At 32.8% G+C, this 16,804-nt stretch overlaps 1 protein-coding gene across 1 annotated transcript in view; it reads right to left on the minus strand.

The window, feature by feature from the left end:
• Positions 1-16,243, minus strand: part of LOC144444474 (phospholipid-transporting ATPase ABCA3-like) — a 36,953-nt gene extending 20,710 nt beyond the window's left edge. The window contains exons 1-16 of the mRNA XM_078133901.1: positions 16,115-16,243; positions 14,890-15,018; positions 13,783-13,903; positions 13,526-13,554; positions 12,692-12,798; positions 11,617-11,727; positions 10,997-11,140; positions 10,365-10,573; positions 10,023-10,223; positions 6,735-6,858; positions 5,505-5,600; positions 4,455-4,739; positions 3,469-3,587; positions 2,337-2,483; positions 1,598-1,687; positions 689-873 (exon numbers count right to left, since the gene is read on the minus strand). Of these exons, the coding sequence (XP_077990027.1) occupies positions 689-873; positions 1,598-1,687; positions 2,337-2,483; positions 3,469-3,587; positions 4,455-4,739; positions 5,505-5,600; positions 6,735-6,858; positions 10,023-10,223; positions 10,365-10,573; positions 10,997-11,140; positions 11,617-11,727; positions 12,692-12,798; positions 13,526-13,554; positions 13,783-13,903; positions 14,890-15,018; positions 16,115-16,211 (2,194 nt within the window). The 5' untranslated portion in view covers positions 16,212-16,243. The remainder of the gene's footprint in view (positions 1-688; positions 874-1,597; positions 1,688-2,336; positions 2,484-3,468; positions 3,588-4,454; positions 4,740-5,504; positions 5,601-6,734; positions 6,859-10,022; positions 10,224-10,364; positions 10,574-10,996; positions 11,141-11,616; positions 11,728-12,691; positions 12,799-13,525; positions 13,555-13,782; positions 13,904-14,889; positions 15,019-16,114) is intronic.
• Positions 16,244-16,804: the final 561 nt, after the last annotated feature.

Raw genomic sequence — 16,804 nt, forward strand, 5'->3', positions numbered from 1 at the left:
CTGTTTCCGTATCCACTATCTCTAGTGAGTCTTCCCAATTTTTGTAATTTTATTATTTTTTATTTAGAAAAAATAAAAAATAAAGATTAGGGTCGACAGTGAAAAACTAGGTGATGTTGGGTAGCTGGAAACAAATAATTATTTTTTAGGCCCTAGGGCTAATATATATACAGTTGTCTGGTCGGTATAATGCAGAGCTGTAGTTTTGCCTGAAGGAAAGAGTGACTCCATGTAATTGTTATCAAGTAAAATAACACTAAATGCAATCATTAGCTGGCATTGAAACATAGCTAGCCCTATAAACATTACAATTACATTCTTAGACCAGCAATAAAAAATATCAGAACTTCGTCTGGGTATCAAATGAACAATGTCTTCTAAATCTCTTTGCATCATTGTAAGTATCTGCAGTCCTCACAAAAATCACAAAAATCGTGGAAAGTAATCATGGCAATTGTGAATGTTTTGGCTCATAGTCCCAAAAGAGAGTCATATTAAAGACACAGGAGAACCAGTGATGTAAACACGCATTGTTGTGACATAGACATGCGTTGTCATGACATAGAACGACCAGATATATTCCTTATTTTTTGTTCAACCTGGCTTGTGCATGGTATCAAATAATTTATATTTAGAATTGTAAAAACTAGTTCACATTTAACATCAAGTATTGTAACTTAAGACGTACTTTCCAATTCCTCAAACATGTCTTTGAATTGTCCTGTAGATTCTTTAGGCAGTGTATATGACAACTCAGAACCAACATTACTGGTACACTTGGCATCGGGTACATAGCTTGTTATGAATTTATCCACCATTTCTGTATCTGAAGTTGAAGTCTTCACTAGAGTCATGTGATATCCAACTCCATATCTGAAATACATTTAATAGTTGCATCAGTGCACACTTATAGTATTGGTATTTGCATGCACTACAGTGCAATACTGATATAGCTGCCTGCAGTGTAAGCGATACATGTCACAGTCACACAAATATTTGTACAAAATTTGCTTTTATGGATAAACATACTCATAAATATATAATAAAACAGAATCCAATGATACGCAAGTGCAAGTGTGGGTACTCAAGGTATGGACACCCATGATTGTGGTCTTTTCTACTGCACTTTGAGTCACTTCAGTTACAAGCCTTAGTGCACCTCAAAAACCACAGCTAGAAGTTGTGCAATTTAGCCCCAAACTATATCACACTCTAGGTATTCATGTTATGAAATTCTATCTTTATATACTTAGTATATGTGTATATAATCATCATGTCATGGTATATCATCCGTAGTGATATACTTCATAACTATTGTTATTTCATTTTAATAGTTTGATACACATTTTTTTATGATACACAAAAGTCAGTTATAATAAACTATTAACTGAAGCAAACTCATTATTTATATGTTCGATGAGCAGAACATGCACCTGTTCTAGGTGCATGTTCAGAATACCCCTTCTGATTTAGACATGATATAAGACGATTACACATTAATATTTCTCCAGGGTTTTCTCCATCCTGAGAGTCCCACAATCAGCTTTCTTCTTAATTGTATTTAATAAATGATAATCTGCTAGCACTTTTAACTCACTTGTTCTTCAAAAACAATGAACTTCCACTACATATCAGCTCTCCGTTTGCCATGATAGCGATCCGATCACCAAGTAAGTCAGCCTCATCCCTAGATTCCGATAATTAAAATTGAAAGTTATAGTCAGTCAATGGATTACAGGCACAAATCAAAATTCAACAAAAGTCATGTCACATGTGTTGTCAAAAGTATCACATGTACAGCATAGAATAATAATTTTTAATAGATAACAATTGTTCCCCTGATATTACTTCGAAAACAAGATTCGGCAACATAAAAAAAATGTGTGTTTCGAATAACCAGACCAATCCAACCCTAAACATTTTTTAAACATTAAAACAAAAAGATAAGAAATTCTGTCTTCTTGAACTTCATGCATGTATGGGCCCCCCCCCCCCCCTCCCCCCAGTGATATCTGTACATATTTTTCTTCAAAGTATCACAGAAGGAGTATTCTGATCAACATTTCGTTTCTTTTTTGGTCAAAGAAATATTTTTCAAAAATAAATAAAAACTGAAAAGGTAACGATAAAATAAAATAAAATAAAATCCTAACCTTAACCTACCCTATTTTCTGAAGCTATTTTACAGGAAACACAGTTATTTTTTCCAACTTGGTAAACATATTATTTCAGTTTGCGGAGCTGCCTTTGGGATGCACTGATCGACAGCTTAATTTGCATTGGAATGATCAGAATTTACAAATGGTGTATACACACAGTCTAAAGTATATACTTACATGAAATGTGTTGTCAGTAAAATAGTTCTTCCTTCTTTGTGTTTCAGCAATAAATCCCATGTAGCTCTCCTGGCATAGGGATCCATTCCTGATGTAGGTTCATCCAGAATAACTATCTTAGAACCACCAATCAGGGCAATTCCACAACTGTAAATTATCAAGTGTGTATTAAAAATATTATAATATAAATATAAAATATCAGTTTACTACATTGTAAGTAATCAGAATATTATATTTATCTACTACTGACAAATTTTGAATATTCATGACAAAACATAACAAAGTCCCGGATACCGAATGAAAGTTACGTAATTGCCTCACACAATGCTATTTCATGGGAACTTACAATAGTTTATCGAAATTGCATTTCTTTATGCTTAGGAGACATAGAAAAGCAATTTCCATAATTCTTGCATTATGCAACCTCTCTGAAATAGAGTTGATAAAAATTGGTAAATCTGATGAGGCAGCTGCTGTATGACATGTCAACTGGGGCGATGCATTCTGGTTAACAAGCAAAGTGAGTTGTCCTTAATCTCTTTAAGCCTCACCCACAAAATATAGAGGCTATTGTTTAAAGTGGCCATATGGATGAGGATTTGGTATTTATTTTGTATTTTTAATTTATAAAACAATTTTATCATGGCTTCCTACTTGAAAAATCAATGTGAAACAACGTATGCCAACTCCTTGTTTGTAACCCAATACATTGTAAGAAGCTAAAAAAAAATGTGTAAAAAAGATTGTTATTGTCCGTTTTGCACATCCAAAGTAAATATGCAATCCTCATTCATATGGCCACTGTACAGAGATTAGGAGCTTCTTGCTTTTCATTTGTTTTAAGAAGATAAATTCAGTTTTGCAATTTTCCCTTTTAACACCGTAAAGTGACAGAGGGGTTATATATATTTCATAATGTGTATTCATATCTGTTGTCACTGATTCTATTCTAACAACTCCACTTTCTCAAGATAAGAAATATTCAATTATTACACGGTACAAGTTTGCCAGTTCCCCAGTTCGCCAGTTTCATACATCATAATGTACAACCGTTACTAATATTTTCAATTCAATAATCTTAATTTCATCGTATTACTGAGAAAAAAAAATAAGCCAACGAAAACGTTCATACCTTAGTTTTCTTTTCATACCACCTGACAGCTTACTAGACTGCTGATTGGTTTTGTCAGTCAAATTCAAATCATTGATCATAACATTTACTTCTTTCTTACCAGCTGATCCACTCACGCCCTGGGAAGATGAAAAATCTACATGAAACATCAACTCTTGAATTCTCTAAATCCACCTGAAACTTTGATGAGGTTGGTCAGTAGGGGTAACCTTACCATCCTTGCACCTACCATCCATGTCAGACATCAATGGAAATAACTTCATGGTTGCTGGGTGCAATTCTATAACATGCTCATGATTTGCAATTAAGTACCCTTTAACTGTTTCTCAATTAACAAATAGTATACTTTCGGAGAAATTAAGTTTTGATGTTCTTGACTGTCAGCCAATCAAATACATCATACTTCTTTGTAATAAAAGAGAAATAAAAGCCAGGTATTTTTGACTGTGAATCTATCAACTGCTCAGCAATTTGCATGAGATCCAAGTGTTCCTTGACAGACAATTTATCAAATAGTATTATATTGCCAGGTGTAACTTGACCAACACACTTATCAACTATAATGTAAGTAGTTTTCCTTCAAAGATAAAGAGCAAAGTGCAGGACTGGTGTTCTTTTACTCTCAGCCAAAATAAATGACAGTATATATCTTTATAGAAATTAAGAAGTCATGTGTTTTTTTACTGTCAGCCAATTCACTATTTAATAGCATATTATTATCTTTATAGAAATAAAGATGGTGAAGTTTTTTTTCAATCAAGTAATGACGGTACATTATGTAAGAAGTCCTGGTACCCATTCCCCTCAGTCAATTACATTATAGCAGTGTTCTTTGATGGTCAGCCAATTAAATGGTAGCATACCTTTATAGAAATGAAGAAGTCCAGTTGTTTTTAGACTGTCAGCCAATTAATGACAATAATACCTTTTGACAAAAAATAAGTCCAGGTGTTTGTTAACGCTCAGCTAATGAAATGATAGCATACCTTTAGAGCAATAAAGAAGTCCAGGTGTTCTTTGACTGTCAGCCTATCAAACAGTACATTATGTTGTGGACAGAGACCGAGACTTTGTCTGACTTTATCTATATCTGTTAGTATGCTGTATCCGTTGATTGTAGCACTTCCTGAAGTTGGTGGAAACAAACCAGTCAGTATGGACATGGTGGTAGTTTTCCCAGCTCCGTTGTGTCCTAACAATGATGTGATCTGGCCTTCATACATGTTAAGTGACAGGTTATCAACAGCAAGCTTTGAACCAGTTGTCAAACTCTATAAAAATGTATGAAGTTCAAAAAATATATAAATAACAGAAGGTAAAATATGTGGCTAGTCTACAATGTGTGTGTGTGAATATACTGGTAATGTAACTGCGGTAAACAACATAGCTTAACTACCCACTTTGAAAAAAAGGATTGAATATTAGGGGTGAAAAAACAGTTGAGTGACAAAGCTATAGGTAAAGATGGCCCAGAGCAACAGAACAATCCTATATAATCCTCATGGCTCTACTGATAAGATAACACTAATGTGAGAACCTGGGATTGAAACCCTGACCTTTATAGTTAAAGTACTTGAGTGGTATGACACTGATTTTCAACTACATGTATATCAATATGTAAATACATATAAATGTAAATGAAGAAATTCTGATACACAGCACATTTATTCTAATTCATTGTTGCCATATATTGTTATATTAATTCTTTGTGTGTTTTATCACTAAAACATTTGCAGATGATTGCTCTATTAATCCACAATATACTGCCATCCTTGTAATCTTTCAGATCCTCTTGCGCCATGACCCCTCCCCTCATCCCACACCAACCCAATATGAATTTCCCATCAACAAATTCATCTAAGTCATTAAGAAATACCATATGTTGCTGGTTGACTTTTTTTGTCAACTTTTTGTGAAATTGAAATGCTCGGTATTAGCTTAATTAAACATGAGTTTATATTAAGTTTCAATAAAATTTCATTTGCTGGATGATTACAGGCTATATATAAATCAATGTATCTAATATGTTCCCATACCTTGTACACCTTTCTTAGATTATGAATACTTATACCAATATTCAAATCTGTTGGTTCAGTTTCATGGTTCTTTGAATTATTAACATCTTCTTGTAGCTGTATTAAATAGAGGTGTTCAAATGTGTTATTTAAGGTATGCATCATTATGAGTGCATTGAGTATATTAAAGAATGCAACATATAACTGAAGGCTGCGGTACATACATGAACACATACATACATACATACATACATACATACATACATACATACAAATATGCAATACAGTGACATGTACATACATACATACATACATACAGACAGACAGACAGACAGACAGACAGACAGACAGACAATTTACAAAGAAATGCGTATTAGATTGTTTGACTGACTTGCCGACATAACTTACAAACTTTGAAGACAGGTTGAAATATATACATGTACATAATTTATATAATGTTTGCACCAATTAGAAAACCTTTTAGAAAGGATTATAAACACCTGACCATATATATCAAGTCAGGTGTACTAACATTAATATTATTTCTTTATTTATTGATACTATTCATTAATGTATTCCAAGAAATACAAGTTATATTTAATTTATTTAAATATATTTCAGCTGGTCTCATCATATATGACACATGGACACAATCTAAAGCTCTTCAAACCACCTGTGGGACCTAAGACTGAGAAATTCATCACGTTTAGAATTGTTAAATACATGATGGAATGGGTTACTTGCAAGTGTTATCAATGCTAAAACAGGAAATGCCTCTAAAAATAAATATGACTTCCTAAACATGTGAACTAAAGGGATGTTAAATATTAATAATAATGGATATCTGAACTGAATTAATCTGAACAGAATTACAGGATGCAACTTACAAGAAAAAGAGGATTAGAGGTATTGTATCACATCTAATACACATCTTATTTTTAATTTTGACAATTTCAACTGCTTTATATAAGTTATGTCTAAAATGGTCTGACAGCTTTCATGAATAAACTAAAATTGAAGAATTTATGCAAAATTATAAAAACATATACTTTACCACCATGAGAAATACAAAACCAAATTGAATCCTTTTTCATCAAAAGTCATTCTTAACAGACGGCTATGATGAGATGTAAAATAAAGTGTGGATATATTGAAGCTCATAGTACAGTAAACTAATTATTAAAGAGTGTTGATCGACAGATAACTAGGCAATTATATAATACATATATGAAATATTACTCTTTGAAATACCTTATATTCCATAGTAATGTCACGTTTCTTTGTTTCTGATGGACCACACCAATAGGATGGCAGGCATGAGAAGTAGAAGGGTTTAGGAACTCCATACTTCCCTGGAAAGATTGCCTCCACTTGCCTACAAAATTAATATAAATTGATATCTTAGCAGACAAACATCCAATTTTTCAATATCGTCACTCTTTTAAAATTGCTTATATGTACAACTTTTTCAATATTACAACTTACATGCTAAAGCCCACCCTGAAAACAAGCACACGACAAACACCTAGCCATGTCAAAATATTTTTTTACTTGTTTGCCCGTCCTTAATATTTTGTGGAACAGTGACCTTTCTAGCAAAAACAAGCAAGTGTCTAGACTGGTGACATCATCTACAGTCATGGCAGCAGCAATGGCACTTGTTCATGGACAAAGCATTACTTTCGTTCATGATGGAAGTTATTCAAGTAGGGACCCTGAGAACATGTCAATTGTTTAGAGAAGCTGGGAAAGGGTTTGTCACCAGGAATCCAATAAAAAGAAGATAGAGAGGAGGAAAAAGAGAGGCAGAGAAATATGAAGAAGATGATTTTATATTTTTTTACTTTTCTTTTTAAAATCGACCAACCGACCCATAGTTGCTATGAAAATGTAATGAGAAACAGAAAAATAATAGCGTCATCCTAAGCTTCACTTTTGTTCCCTTTATTTTAACACATCTCTGTCTGTAGTGGGCCGGCCCCACACATACATCAATCACCTGTTACATCTTCAATCTTTACACCTTGACTGTTTTCTTAAGTGATAGCCCCCACACATACATCTTGCAATCACTTGTGCATTGTTAAGAAACCTTTGATCCATTACACCTTGACCCTTTTCTTTATAGTGACATTTACAGAATAGATAGACCCATACAATACTGCCATTAAAATATTGTGCTGAAGCCTATTAAGTGATGATAAATATCATGTTAGACTTCTCATTAATTTAGAGCAACAGGAGTTATCATTAATTACTCTGGTCTCTGCAGCGACAGTTAATGCTACAAATGTCTCTCTTGAGAAAGATGAAAAAACTGCACTGATGCATATCTGATTGTAAGGGATGATCACACAGTGTCGCACAAGCTCAATAAGTGAACTTCATTCATATAGGACAAAACTCCCTACCCCCTCCCCTAAACAAACATTCACAGGTAAAACATCAACACATTTATGTATAAACCATTATGAAAATAGTAGAGGTCACACCACAACAATTGATGCAAATTAAAAACATGACACACATTAAAGTACTACCAGAAAGCCAGCACTGTACATTTGTATATCACATTAGAAGTAAATTTTAATCAACTTATCAACATCTCAGGAGTAAATGCAGAACGTGTTATCATTGAAGGCATGAAAGTGGTTAGAAGTGTCAAAATGGAGTTCCACAATCGCATTGACACCAGACCCCAGCTTCTCCCCATAACAAATAAAGTTCATTTATTGAGCTTGAATACGTGACATTGTGAGATCGTTCCTTAATAGAGGTTTCAATTATGTAGAAATTAAACTGATGACACTTTAACTAACTTGTAACACCAAGGAATTATGTTGTGTGGCAGTGGTTTAGTTCATAACATCTAAAGTGATAAGGTTGATACTATGAGGTCAACAACTGTTTCCATGTCGTTGATAATCATTTGTCAGCAAATATAGGGTTCTTGGCTTCAAGATTACCTTTCGTTAAAACATCAATTCAGCAACTAGTAGTAAGGTCACACAATATGAATAAATTGATCATATTTTAAGGTCACCATGGTAATTTGTACAATTGGATCAGGATCACTTAATTTCATGTAACTGCTATTAAAATCTCTAATTATCTTTCTGCAATTGGAATTAATTCTAGGGTTCTGAGCCTCAAGATGACACCAAAAGATTATCCCTTCAGACATCCATTAATAAACCTATCGATTCAATTCTAATCTGTCAATGACAAAATCACACTTTGCAGGTGTTATGGTTGCCATAGGGACTTAATACAATAGACCTTAGTCTATGCTTTCGGTGAATTTAATAAATCATCCCAAGGGGTTGTGTTAAACATGTAGAATGAGATATTCTATATTCGTGTGATATTTACTGTACTCTTTTTTCTTACGTATGTTTTTATGATTGTGTTGTACAGCAGATTGAGACGTATTTTAACATGGACAATGTTTTTTAAGAAATAAATATTATCATTATTATTACTATTCACCATTTTCTTCACATTTTAACTTTAAATCCTAATTTACATACAAATGTGCATTTGACGACTTCAACTTCACTTTAAAAAAATTGCCCTCCAAAATGCATAAATTATATAGTCTAAGATCATGTTGGCCTTAAACTTTTGGATAATAAACTGAAAAAATAAGCCTCATGTACAAGCAAAATTCCTAAAATGTATATCTATCTATCTACCTAAGTATCTATCTATTTATCTATTGTTTTACTTATAACATTAGCCTATTTCACTGATTGTAGTGTTCTTTAATATCTTTATGCACTTACATGTATGTACCAAAATAGAATTTTCTATGCAGTTGTAATAAAGCTAGTCTAGTCCCTATACAGTATCACTCACAGTACATGTATAGTCGAAGTCGTCACTCTAGAAATCCTGAGATGCATGAGATGCAATTTAAAATTCATCCACAGCCACCCCCACAGTCATTAACATCATGTCTTTGGTAACCAATCACAAAATTCTAACCAATATCACAGTCCCTCATAAAGTTGGTGTTTATTGGGGCAGTTATGTAATGTCCAAATATGGTATATTTGTCAGCTCAGGGTGCTACTTATACACTGTTTACATCACTATAGCAGCTGAGGTTCACTGATTGAATGAACAGCTTTTTGTGCTGATTGAGGGACTTTGACCAGACTGTGGTTTAGAAACCACAGTTGGCATCCAGACTATAATAAAGCTATATCCCATCTTATCTTATCTTATGCTAACTCTTATCTTATCTATCTATTATGAAGCAAGTAATTTCGTTTAATACATAACTTACACATAAATGCTAAATGGACATCCCCAAACGAATATGTACCCCCCCCCCCCATATAAGGTACACAAATTCAGACACAAGCATGCAAACACATACTACATCCATATTAATAGTAATATTACTGAGTCATTATTAATTTAACACATGCTACTAATTAAAAAAACAACACATCTACTCATATATATAATATGTATCATACATCACTCACATATTCTAAATATTAAAAATGCAGTAAAAGGGTCAGTGCTCACCATGCTATGACCGTATGAATAATGAAGGACAAAACAAAGAACGCAAACACTGTACTGAGTGGGAAATCATCGTCCACGCTGACAGGGTAGGCTAGATTATTCCACTGTGCACCAACACCTTGAACTTCACGCAGCGCAATCAGATTGATTCCTATGCCCATACATGTATTACACAACAGACAACCCAAGGCTTTCTGGTACCTGTATTTGATACAAAAATTTAGTGGTTAAAATGGTTGAAATACAAAATGATATTATAACACCATAGTACCTTTTCAACATGTACACGAAGTGTGAATAAACTTTATAAATACTGACTCAGAGGTAATTATATATACTTACCAAGCCATTCTACTGTAGGTGGCACCAGCATTTATAAAAAATACTGGTAGGAAGTTCAAGAACCAGAGAACTGCACCAGCAAGTACAGCTAATTTTGGGCGAGTTAAGCATGTTGCCACAGCAAAGTTCCATGTTATGGCAGCACACATCCACAGAAGGAAAAACACCAAAATAACAGTGGGATCACTCTTTGGATATATGTTAGCAAACTGAAAGAAAAGTGAATTAATTGGCTTAAAATATACAATAATTGAAAAAAATATATATACATGCAACTATCTGCATTTTGTATGTCCCTTTATGAATTTGATGATAGCCATGTTATTTTAGTTCAGTCTGGGATTTTGAAACAGCAGCAAAAAGGATTGATTAAATATACATTTCCTTGAATAATGCATACATGTATATATCTGCTTTTTGCATGTGCATATTTATGACACTGATTGTATTGTATTTTAAGAATGAAAAAGATTTTCCCAAGAACTACTTGGAACCAGGATATGTCGACATTTATCATATTTCACCAAAATATGGATTTCCATGATATTAACAATTATTTTTTTTAACATTCAGGGCTGTGTAACATTTATTCTTTATAATGCAAATTTCTATCACAGAGAGTTCACACCTACCTTTATCACTATGACAACCAATATCATGATAATAAGTAAACATATGAAAGATTTAAAAAACCATGCCAACCAGTGAATCCAATTAGATAATCCCATCATCTTCATACTTTCCTTCAAACGGTCATGTTTTTCTAACACTATTTCCTGTAGATTGACACAAAAATCCTCCTAATTTTCAAGCCATTTCTAGCTAAATTCCTCATTGCAGATTCATGCAAAAAATGAAAATCCTCCAGACTTACAACTCAGTTCTAACACTATTTCTTGTACCGGTAGCTTGACAAAAAAAAGACTGAAAATTCTTCTTCTTACAAGTCATTTACCTTTACAAAGCATAGTTTGATCATTTGATAGTTTCAACAAATTTGACACCAACTCCCATACATAATGTTGAAAGATTTACTGGTGACCGTACATGTTTGCATCACTTACTATTAAGATATTAATGAATCTTGCCAACAAGTATTTGTGTTAGTGGAGAGCTGTAACAATTTCTTTTTGGCTAATTATATATTGTACTCATCATCATCATCATCATATGTATATTGATCATCAAATAAAATTATATAATTATGAATACCCATTTCTCATCTATATTGTAACTTTAAAGGCTGACTTACCTTGACAATAGTGCCTGCCGTATAAAGGAAAGCCACACAGATCAATATTGGCATAATAAGCTGGATAAATTGCAAGAAGGGATCAAATGTGTATTCCGGGTATGGAAATTGCTGTAATAAATAAAATGCAAATTAAATATGATGCAATTGTAAGTTGAACTATATGTACCAATAAATGATACAAATAAGTGTCTTTTGTTGTCACACCTTGCCTCTATAATAGTGGTATAACACAAAAAATACCTGTGAGACTTCAAGACACAGAATTATTCTTGTTTCAAGAGGTATGAAGCTCCTAACATTCTTTATTTCCCATAATGCCTCACCCAGTGTACAGCAGGCCTTTTCTAAGGCAGACTTGTCCACTTTCATTGCTTGATTTTAGAGCGATTGTTCAATCAGGGCTGGTGAAAATAACATGTCTTACTTCCCTTAGAGTTTAAAGAAATGTAGCTACTAGTAAGATAATAAAATCAAATTTTGTACTGCTAAGCCCAGCATTCATATGATTGTCTACTATATTGTATATTTCTATAAGCTTGCATAAAATTACGATTGTCTACTTATGTAACAAGTTAATAAGCATATGTACGGCACACTGAACATATTTAGTGAAGCCTGTGTACATCGCCAGCTGTGATTTTGTTTCACTGTCTAACTAACAACTTGTAATGCCATCAATGACAATTGACTTTTACATATGTTTGAAAATTATATGCTCAAACTGATTGCATTGAAAAAAAAAACCTCTCAAGTTCAAACATATTGGTTGCAATGTATGCCATCCTCTTATTGACTATATTTAAAATAAGTTAGTCAATATGTAAATGTGCCTTTGTTGAGATGAGCACAAGAGTGATATAATTTACATTATACGGTAGCTAATATCATATATAAATAGATGATTAATGTACAAACAGGAATGCTGCTAACTGCCATGGGAGGAGGGGGGGGGGGGGCTAAATTAATCAGTTGCCATTAACAAATTAAGCTGTTAGTAAGACAACAAAGCAAAATCACAGATCATAATATGTTATCAAACTATAGTTTATTGTAAATGACAAAAACTAGATACCTTCATTTTGACATCCAGCAGTAGTGATTGATTTGAAGTGCTCCCTGCTGCCTGTAACTGGACCCTAATAATGGCCCTGTCTATAGCATACTGTAGTTCTAAGAAGTCTTTATATATGTAGTCACTGAAAAGAAAATTCAAATTCAAAATAAAATCAAAAACTGCCCTAAATGCAATATGAAATCTAAACATTTGACAAATAGACTTTTTAAAAAGGAAAGTTTCATAAACCTGTACAGAGTGTGCCTCCAAAATAAACTCATTTGTTGTTTACTTTGTTCAAGAAACTACAAAGCTATTCTCAGTTAGAATCACTAAAAATAACTCAGGTTCACCATTACATGAGGTCAAAATAATATCAAAATTTATTCATTTTAGAATCCAATATGGCCGCCAAATACTGTACATGTGTAATAACGCTATGGAAAATAAAAGATTGACCAACTTTCCTTGGAAACAAGATGATGACCCCCCCCCCCAAAAAAAAAAAAAAAAAAAAAAAAATTCTTTCAAGCTTTAATTTCATATGGCAAAGTTTGGAGAGAATTAAAAATTGACCTTGATTTTCACTAGTAGCAGGGTGACATGAAACTGATAGGAATGAGTGATGAAATATTTATGTAGTAAGATTATCATCCACTGTGGCTGATTTGACCACTGCTTTGATAGGGCTTATCCCTATACCTCATTTGATTATGAATATAACTCATCTATACCCCTGTTTTAGACCTATTCAAACTTCTAGAGATTACTTCCATTTCAAATTCCTTGTTTTGACTTGTTTTTGTTACTATTATGTTATGTGATTACATGTCACTCTAATAAACATACTACTACTACTACTACTTCTACTATTACTACTACTACTACTACTACTACTACTACTGCATGACAACTGGATCTTACATTATTTGACACACACTGAATATTCATGACTCCTATTAGGGCTTACTTTCTTCTCATATATTGTCATCAATGACTGTGCATTTAATAAATTGAATAGTAACTATTTTCACATATTAAATATTAAGATGAAAAGAATGCAACAAAATGTAAAAATTATTCACTTTGATATCCTTGGTCCAGGAAGCGGCCATGATGGATACGTCAAATCAGTATGCCATGATGTATAGTAATGAGTCAAAGGTCGGAGTTTATAACCAACATTCGGCGGTAAAGATGTCGCATCCTCATCAAGGTCAAAGACAACAACTGAAAAACAAAAATCAGAAATATCAACAAGAAGTTTTTAACAGATAGTAAGATTCTATTACATAATGTATTCCAAATATTTTTTCTTCATTCAGCCAAAGAAAACAGTAGTAACTTAAGGGGTCTCGCTACTTTGAGTTGAAGACGAGACATGACATTATGACATGACATGAATTATATTATTAAAAGTAATATTTGTGAAAAAATTGGGAAGATTATAATAGTAAACTTTGATCATATTTTTGAGCACTCACGAATGAATGATGTAAAATTGCATATAGAACACATATGAATATAAATCCCCTATTTTTGTTCAACAACTTGGCTTGCAAAGTTTTATGACATTAATTGATAACTTGTTAACTGAATTTCAGAAATAATGAGTAAACTTCACTATAGATCTCGAATTTCGATGAACATACAGGTCCATTTTCTAATATTCTAATTTCATTTCCGAAGATATATAATATACAACACTCGTCATGATAACCCATTCAAAATTGAACATTTTGCACACGCAATGAAATCTCCTAAATAATAACTTTTTTTAAAAAATACCATGCTTAAGCGATGTTATTGTCTTTGGACAAAAAATATTGATTATATAGCAAGTCTTGTAGTTCTACATCACAACAACCTGCTATGTTACTGTTCTACGGTACTAAAGATATGAGTTACATATTCCAAATCATCATTATTTGTTCATATTTGTTCAAGGCCCCTTAGGTCACTTATATTTCCTGATTTTTCATAAATGATACTTGAGGAGGGATAATTCTATTATTCTTTCACTACTTTTCTTTATTCATTTAGAATACCCATAACTTATGATTTTGTCACTACTTGTCTGGCAACTCATAGTGACAAGGCCACTTAAGTCATTGTATTTTCCTTGGCTTAAACTAGAGATAAGTATTGTGAAATGATATCTAATTGTACCAGCAATAAAAGTTTTCATAAAATTCAGGTGTTTTTAGAAACTCTACCTCCTAAGTATGCTGCTGAATAATATTCATATGCTTCATCTGCAACTGTTGAAATAATATCCTTCAAACTTGTATTGAATTTTGCGACAGATATCCCAGCTTCAGATACACCGTCCATGATCTTGTCAACTAGAGGAAAGATAAAAGCATTGTGTCTATGATTATCATTAAGGTTTAACATATTAAGGTAGTTGGTGCAGAAGTCATACACTTATGCTGTCACAAAAAGAAATTGTGTGGTTCTGATTATGCTCAAGTTTAGAATAGGTGGGGTAGGTTGATTTTTAAAAAAAAATTGTTTTTATGCGTGTGTCTAGTTCAGGTAGATATGTTTTCTTTTGTTTTCCATATGGTCTCTATGTTGTTTATTTCTTCCTATCAGATGTAAAGCCATTACAGATTGGAAGAACAATTTTATATTATCTTTTTCAGTTGATGTCAGTTTCCACATCCACTATTTCTCATGAGACTTCACACTTTTAGCAATTTTATTTTATTTGTTTCCTAATACGTAATAAAAAGTTTAGAGTCAGCAGTGAAAAACTAGGTAGGGTTGGGTAACTGGAACCAAACAAGTTGTTTAGGCCTCAGCACAAGAAACTGTTTTATCCATTCTGCAGTTCAAATTATTGAAAACAAAATCAAGGGCAACAGGTCACCATGCAAATTTTTAAAGTTGAGACCAAATTGATCAAATTCACAACTTTAGAATCCAAAATGGCCACTGAATACTTTGTTAACTCTCTAGGAAAATGAAAAAGATTGTTGATTTAAATGTTAGTGACATCTATCACAACAGTTGAATATATAAATATGCATGAAGTATACTTATAGTACTGCTAACTCTAAACTTTTTTTTTTACATATTCGGGAAATGTCTCATGAGAAATAGTGGATGTGGAAACTGACATCAATATAAAATTGATTTTCCAATCTGTAATGGCTGTACATCTGATTGGAAGAAACAAAGAACATAGAGACCATATGGATAACAAAAGAAAACATATCTACCTGAACCAGACACTAAATTGTAAAGCGCTTTGAGCACGGTGTGGGAAAGCGCTATATAAGAAACCAACATTATTATTATTATTATTATTATGTTAGCAGGATATACATCTGTAGAAAAAACTGTTGCACATCCACTACAGTTACTGTTAGTAATGTATGCAACCTCAATACTTGATATGTTATAGTACAGAGCTGAAAGATATTTTCAACTTACCAACATCATTCCGTGGATAATATGCTAGCTTTGCCGGAATAAAAGATGTAGTATCACTGTCAGGGTAATAAGTAGAATTTGTACTGTAGTTTACCATTTGATTATATGATCCATAATCAAAATAACCACTGTGTGTAGAAAACTCCAAAGAATAAAATCCAAACAAGGCTGTAAATTAAAGAGAAAATTTACTATTAAGACAGATATGGATTTGCCAGACAACTTCAATTTGCCATACCTAAACTTTAATTTTAATTCAAACTGTTCCTGTAATTTATTACTGTAAATGTGTTTAATTTGATCAACAACAAAATTAGCAGCAACACATTTTTCAAATTTTTGTTCCACTTCATATTTGCTGATAAGCAATTTTTGAGTGATTTGCACTCATGGCCACATTAGGTAATGTTACAGTATTGATTGGTACTAACTAAATCTACCTTTGATACACATAATAAGTTACTAAGAGGTTTCCATTGAAAGTGGTTTCATATTCAAGCTGATTTATTATGCCACAAAGGTGTTTTAGCTGAATAAACTAATAATAATTTCATTATTTAGACAAATAAGAGCCAAATTCATTCATTCTTGGGAAGGGGGTTGCACTCCTAATATTTTCAGAAGGTGGTGCCTAAGTTCAAAACAGACCCTTTGTTTAGGCTTTTAGGGGAAATCATCCAGTCAATTACA

This window comes from Glandiceps talaboti, chromosome 13 (genome assembly GCF_964340395.1).
Source record: "Glandiceps talaboti chromosome 13, keGlaTala1.1, whole genome shotgun sequence".
Lineage (NCBI taxonomy): Eukaryota > Metazoa > Hemichordata > Enteropneusta > Spengelidae > Glandiceps > Glandiceps talaboti.